The sequence below is a fragment of the Trichomycterus rosablanca genome, chromosome 5 (assembly GCF_030014385.1).
Source record: "Trichomycterus rosablanca isolate fTriRos1 chromosome 5, fTriRos1.hap1, whole genome shotgun sequence".
NCBI lineage: Eukaryota > Metazoa > Chordata > Actinopteri > Siluriformes > Trichomycteridae > Trichomycterus > Trichomycterus rosablanca.
This window is the reverse complement of record NC_085992.1, coordinates 38146343-38154220: the sequence shown is the minus strand read 5'-3', so window position 1 is coordinate 38154220 and position 7878 is coordinate 38146343. Positions and strand designations below refer to the sequence as shown.

General features: G+C 37.5%; 1 protein-coding gene across 1 annotated transcript; it reads right to left on the bottom strand.

Annotated features, from left to right (window-relative positions):
- Positions 1 to 5421, bottom strand: cisd1 (CDGSH iron sulfur domain 1). The gene is made up of 3 exons (XM_062995170.1): positions 5290 to 5421; positions 4821 to 5026; positions 1 to 580 (listed from the first exon to the last, which is right to left on the bottom strand). The coding sequence occupies exons 1-3, from the start codon at positions 5315 to 5317 to the stop codon at positions 491 to 493; spliced, it is 324 nt and encodes a 107-aa protein (XP_062851240.1). The 5' UTR covers positions 5318 to 5421; the 3' UTR covers positions 1 to 490.
- Positions 5422 to 7878: the final 2457 nt, after the last annotated feature.

Here is a 7878-nt window from a genome sequence, read left to right as displayed (position 1 = left end):
AATACATTTTATCCATCTGCTCAATTTATTTGTTTAATATTTATAGGGCTTGCAATTGACTGTGCACAAAACATTGTCACTGTTTTTTTTTTTTTTTTTATTAAGTGCTTTTGTCCCCATGAATTACAGTGATTTAAAACCAAACCTTTAGCTCATGTCAGTAGAATGCAATCACCAGTAAACAATTTACTCTATAATAAGAGTCAAACAACAGAAGTACTTGTTAAATCACCACCATGAATACAGAATGCAGAAAATTACATTCTTCTAAACACATAAACAAAATCTGAGATTACACACAGGACCATGAAAAAATACCACTGGTCACAAGTGATTTATCACACACAGGCAGCTCAGGCAAGAGAATTAAAAATCATACAACCAGCTTAGCCACATGTGAGGCAAATATATACTAATCTCTCTCACTGCTTCAGTGAAATTACTCTGCATTCATAAAGAGCAGCTACCCTGAGTATCTGCACCCTTATGCTCAGGCCTCCTTCTTCTTTATGATCAGAGGTCCCACGTTGTCTCCAGTCTCCTGATTGTGTTTCGCATGGGCACCATCACAGTATGGAAACTGCAAAACAGAAATGTTTGGACTATTTAATTATGTCTTTGTACCTTTTAAGATTTCACCCCACATCCAAAAGCCCATAAAACATTATTAAATTAATAATTATAATATATATATATATATATAAAATACTAGACATAATAAAGGCATATTCGACAGTGGTTTTCAGCCTTGACCTACCAAACTAAAATATTTTCAAATTCCTTGAATCTTTTTTGATTCCCTGAATCTATATGGTAGTTGGTGAAAGTATTTGCAAACTTGGAAGCTGGGAAAAATGTTCTTTTTTTTTTTTTAATGCATTTCCTCCCGACTTTTTAGCGCATCCAATTGCCCGATTGCGTCATGCTTCCTCTCCACTAATGCCAACCCCGCTCTGATTTGAGGAGAACAAAGCGAACCCATGCCCCGACACATGGGCAGCAGCCATATACATTTTGTCACCCACACTAGGCAAGTGCATATATGCCAATCAGCCTTGTGTACGGAGACACACACCCTGATCCGCACTCTTTCCCCGCCTCTGTGCAGGCACCATCAATCAGCCAGCAGAGGTTGTAGTGCATCAGTAACGAGGAGTCCCTATCCGACTTAATGCCCAACCCCTATATGAACAACAGGCCAATCGATGTTCATGTGGCTGTTCAGCCTAGTCGGATGGCAGAGAGAAATGTTCTTCTTAAACTGATTGACAAGTCTCTCATGACGTTTGGCAAAGTGGTGTGCCATAACCCTAGGTTTTTTGCAAAGGCTGAGCACCAATTCACCTGCTTATTGTGGTATAATTCAACCTGGTGTAACTTAAATATTTGATTTTTATCTTCTTTTTACTGTTATTTTGCTCCTGTCCCAACTTTTTTTAAATATACTGCATGAATTAAATTCAAAATGTATTTATATTTACAAAATATAAGGCAAAAGTCATTTCTTTGTACTTTAGTCAGTTAAATGTCAGGTTCAAGAAATGAATGAATCCCTGTTATTGTTTATGTTGCATTTTACAAAATGTTCCAACTTTTTTCAGAAATAATTTTAGTTTAACATTTTGGGAACTCAATGCAGTTTAAATTTCAAACTTTATTCTTAATCATTTTATTTTTTCATATTATTTCATGTATTAATACCACTACTATTTGGTTGGCAGTGTTAGCAAAACCATGACAGGAGTTTAAAAGTGGAATAGTTATTAAATAGTAGACATAACATAAGTACAAATGTTTTAAGAAATTACTAAGCACTGAAACATTACCTTCTGACAGAGTTCAGTGCTAAGTACTCAACTGTTTGTTTATTTGTTTATTAGGATTTTAACGTCATGTTTTACACTTTACATTCATGACAGGAACGGTAGTCACTCATTACACAAGATTAATCAGTTCACAAGGTTATCAAACACAGTCATGGACAATTTAGTGTCTCCAATTCACTTCACTTGCATGTCTGTGGACTGTGGGAGGAAACCGGAGCTCCCGGAGTAAACCCACGCAGACACGGGGAGAACATGCAAACTCCACACAGAAAGGACCCTGGACCGCCCCACCTGGGGATCGAACCCAGGACCTCCTTGCTGTGAGGCCACAGTGCTACCCACTTAGCCACCATGCCACCCGCTAAGTACTGAGTCTGCATCAACTGGATGTGAGTTGTAATCAGCATTGTTTTGTGACCAGTTACAACAAAGGTTTAATGTTCTATTCATACATGATTAGTCATGCGGGGCCAGACTTTATCTTTAATGGTTAAAAGAGGGTGGAAACAAGTTGTCTTACTAAGAAAGAAAATGTAACACATGGAATAGTAGAGACTGCAAAAAATGAAGTGGGGCAAACTAAAAATAAACCTGTTGTTGCTACTGTTTAGAGTCAAGTCACATCATCACCTAATTCTACAGGTAGCTTCATGCAATTGGAAAATGACAATAGAACAATAAGTACAGTACATTCTAAATAGTTCTGCATACTGGTATGTTCTGTAGGGTACCATGCAGTGGAAAGGGGACATACAGGGGTTGGACAAAATAACTGAAACACCTGTCATTTTAGTGTGGGAGGTTTCATGGCTAAATTGGACCAGTCTGGTGGCCAATCTTCATTAATTGCACATTGCACCAGTAAGAGCAGAGTGTGAAGGTTCAATTAGCAGGGTAAGAGCACAGTTTTGCTCAAAATATTGCAATGCACACAACATTATGGGTGACATACCAGAGTTCAAAAGAGGACAAATTGTTGGTGCACGTCTTGCTGGCGCATCTGTGACCAAGACAGCAAGTCTTTGTGATGTATCAAGAGCCACGGTATCCAGGGTAATGTCAGCATACCACCAAGAAGGACAAACCACATCCAACAGGATTAACTGTGGACGCAAGAGGAAGCTGTCTGAAAGGGATGTTCGGGTGCTAACCCGGATTGTATCCAAAAAACATAAAACCACGGCTGCCCAAATCATGGCAGAATTAAATGTGCACCTCAACTCTCCTGTTTCCACCAGAACTGTCCGTCGGGAGCTTCACAGGGTCGATATACACGGCCGGGCTGTTATAGCCAAACCTTTGGTCACTCGTGCCAATGCCAAACGTCGGTTTCAATGCTGCAAGGAGCGCAAATCTTGGGCTGTGGACAATGTGAAACATGTATTGTTCTCTGATGAGTCCACCTTTACTGTTTTCCCCACATCCGGGAGAGTTACGGTGTGGAGAAGCCCCAAAGAAGCGTACCACCCAGACTGTTGCATGCCCAGAGTGAAGCATGGGGGTGGATCAGTGACGGTTTGGGCTGCCATATCATGGCATTCCCTTGGCCCAATACTTGTGCTAGATGGGCGCGTCACTGCCAAGGACTACCGAACCATTCTGGAGGACCATGTGCATCCAATGGCGGTGCCGTGTATCAGGATGACAATGCACCAATACACACAGCAAGACTGGTGAAAGATTGGTTTGATGAACATGAAAGTGAAGTTGAACATCTCCCATGGCCTGCACAGTCACCAGATCTAAATATTATTGAGCCACTTTGGGGTGTTTTGGAGAAGCGAGTCAGGAAACGTTTTCCTCCACCAGCATCACGTAGTGACCTGGCCACTATCCTGCAAGAAGAATGGCTTAAAATCCCTCTGACCACTGTGCAGGACTTGTATATGTCATTTCCAAGACGAATTGACGCTGTATTGGCCGCAAAAGGAGGCCGTACACCATACTAATCAATTATTGTGCTCTAAAACCAGGTGTTTCAGTTATTTTGTCCAACCCCTGTATGTAGCACATACACTGATCAGCCACAACATTATGACCACCTCCTTGTTTCTACATTCACTGTCCATTTTATCAGCTCCACTTACCATATAGAAGCACTTAAAAGTTCTACAATTACTGACTGTAGTCTCTACATACCTTTTTAGCCCACTTTCACCCTGTTCTTTAATGGTCAGGACCCCCACAGGACCACCACAGAGCAGGTATTATTTAGGTGGTGGATCATTCTCAGCACTGCAGTGACACTGACATGGTGGTGGTGTGTTAGTGTGTTGTGCTGGTATGAGTGGATCAGACACAGCAGCGCTGCTGGAGTTTTTAAATACCGTGTCCACTCACTGTCCACTCACTGTCCACTCTATTAGACACTCCTACCTAGTTGGTCCACCTTGTAGATGTAAAGTCAGAGACGATCGCTCATCTATTGCTGCTGTTTGAGTTGGTCATCTTCAAGACCTTCATCAGTGGTTACGAACGATCTTTGTCAACTTAACGTACGAACAAATTTCTGATTACGAACCGAAATTCGCGAAAATAATAGAGAAATATGAGTTATTGTTGTTTCTGGTAGATACAATGTATTATGGTGTATGGTACAGCACATGTATTGTACTGAAATGTGATGTGTGTTTATGTACAGTACAGTACTACTGTGTATTGTTGTTTATTATTGTATATTACAAGAATGTCTATTCTATCATTTAAGATTAAGGGAAAATATACTTGTATTTATAACAAAAAAGACCATTTAAAACATTAGAGAGGTTAGGTAAGGGGGTGGTTTGGGAGGTCTGGCACGGATTAATTCTATTCACACGATTTCTTATGGGAAAAATAGGTTTAACTAACAAACATTTTGACTTAAGAACACCATCGGAAGCAATTAAATTCGTAAGTCAAGGGTAAGTCTACTGTATTTGCTCATATCACCCACCTACAGACAGAACTAACATGTGTAACATAATGCAAACTGCCTGTTTTTTGTTTACGTACCTTTTTGGATCTCCAGCATCTACAGTAAACAGCTTTATCCCCGAGGTCCTCAATATCGAAAGCATGCACCACTTTCGGGTTGTCTTTCAGCAGGTCCAGGTTCACCTTTGGTTTGGCGCATTTGGCTTTGGAGCAAAGTGTTTTGTGGATGAGGAATCCAACAGCCACAGCTCCAGCAGTAACAGACAAAGCTGTTATAATCTCACCTGTGTAAAAAAAGAACATCAATACAGTGCTGTTTGTTTCAGGCTGTCCTTCTGATTCATGCTATATGAATATTAAGACTAAATATTAACTAAATATACGGTCAGTGTTTAAATAAACTACATTAGCAGCTAATCGGCTACCAAGCTTAGCTTTGCTCGCAGGCTCAAGTAGTAAAGGTTGTTACACATAAACTTGTAGGTCGCCAGCAAGGTTAATCAGATTATTAACAGTAAGAGAAGCACAAATATTATTAAAAGCTTACCCGTAGACAGCGTTTTTGAACAACTCATGTCTATGTTTGACAATTACAATTCCCAGATCACCCCGTAAACTAGTATCGACCTTCCTTCTGATTTAAACACTAGTCGATCCTCCAGCTTCAGGCATCAGGGAATGAGAGTCGACTCCAAAGCTTTGGAGCCGATTCTAAACAAATCCCTCTGTTCCCACCATAAACGCCAGGTGTTTCAGGGTTTATATAAAAAAAAAAAACTGGTTTTCAATACATACTAAAGAGCTTGTTTGTTTTTTGCAAATATCTATTTTTTTTATTAATTATTATGACAGGTGTAACAATACTTTTCCACAAAACATTACTGCATTCCAACCGCAGTTGGAAAATCTGTTTAACATTCAATAATGAAACAATGAAATATATCACGTGTTCTAAATAATTGTAAAGTTAATAAATGTGTAATAATAAACAAACAAGGTTCCTATTTATGTTACTAATTTTGCTCTGTTAAATTCGCAATATCTACTTTCATGTCGAGTGTTTTCACTTTTTGTATGGATACAATTACTGTGTGGAATCGAACAGCTCTACTGACTCGCCGGAATGTGTCGCGGTTCATTAAGTCCAAACATTACGAAAGAACGTGACATAATTCAAAATTAAAGACCTTACCCAGCCTTTTCTTTAAAAAAGAAGTCCCCAACGACGTTATCTAGACTTATATAATCAACAAACTTTTAATAATAGACTGTATTAGTTGTTTGATGTATTAAAATATATATTTTAATTTATTCACTTACTTTTACACAAATACGAATACCTTTATTGTTACTGTACAAGTACAACAAGATTTAGCAATCGCAGGCCTGTCATAAATAAATAAAAATATCTTTGCCACATAATCATGCAATTATAATTAAAGTGTCTTACATGATACATTTTTATATTTTTTAGTATTATAATATATGGTATTGGCATACGCAGGTGATGCAGCAATATTGTTAAATATTGCATTGTTACAGTATATTTCAAAAATAATAATAAAAAAATTGTTGCCCTTGACAAACAATTGTAAGGCTGTAGTATGATGATTTAATTATACTGATAAATGCATTGGTAATATCTCCTTACCAATGCAGAAAAATACAGGATTGTATTTCCTTTAAAACAATTGCAAATATTTGTATAGGGCAAATATGTAAGAATTGTCACAAATCATATGGCAAAACACATTTACTCAGTCTGTCACATCTAGAAGCATTTTAGATAGCATCTAGAAGCATATTTAGGTAAAAAACTTTTAGCACAGGGAGAACATACAAAACTCAAACTTAAAAGCACTAACCGTATGCCAGGTTCTATTTCAGGTCCCAAGGAAAAAAACATACACATACGCTTGATTATTAAAATAAACAGAGCAGTAGTTACATTTAAAGTTATAGTACTGTAAAATATATTATTTATTGTAAAACATGTATTATATTATTTATTGTAATAAAGCAACACCACACCACCCAAATACATATGTAATATTTATTACAGAAAATTCACATTACGTCACATGAAAGGACTTTTATTTTGATTTTACTCGTTTGTAAACCGGTGGTAGAAGCTACTGCCGGTGTATACACATATTGCTACACTTACTAGCAAGTAATCCAAATGAAATGAAAGACTCTATATACATACAGCCATCTATCCAAATCTTTGATTGTGATTCTATTGAGCAGTATGATTTGTGAGTATCCATTCAATCACTTGACTTTTATTAATGTAACTTGTTTGATGTTGGGTAAATCTCTTCCTGTTTTATAACAGATTCTCTGATAAGCAAGTTAAAAACCTGCATGATTTCTCATTTATCTCTCAGTACCCTGATGAGTCTGTCCAACAGTACAGCTGCCAGTGGGTATATCAGATATGTTGGGATTTTAAAAAACTAATTGTCTAGATCATGATTTCTTCACCTCATACCTGGGGACCCACTGTCCTGCAAAATCAAAGTTCTTAGCAGCCCCCAAGACACAGGAAAAAAGAGACCCACTGCTCTATAGAGCTTTATTTTCTACTGCTATCACTACACTGAATCTAGCTCTTGACAGGAGTATATAAATGGACTAGATTTCGTGTGATACTGGTTGACTGTAGTAGAGATAAGTAAAGCTGAACAGACCAATTTTTTGATACTATACAAATGCACTGACCTCTAATAAAACAGCCTAATAACAATGGACTTAGTGCAATATTACCTAGTGTTAATTTATTTATTACATTTTAGTTCCGTTTTATCTATCTATCTATCTATCTATCTATCTATCTATCTATCTGTCTGTCTGTTTGTCTATCTATATGTCTGACTATCTATCTATCTATCTATCTATATCTGTCTGTCTGTCTGTATGTCTATCTATCTATATGTCTGTCTTTCTGTCTATTTATCTATCTATATGTCTGACTATCTATCTATATGTCTGTCTTTCTGTCTTTATCTATCTATGTCTGACTATCTATCTATATCTGTCTGTCTATCTGTCTATCTATCTATTTATCTATCTATATGTCTGACTATCTATCTATCTATCTATCTATCTATCTATCTATCTATTTGTCCATCTG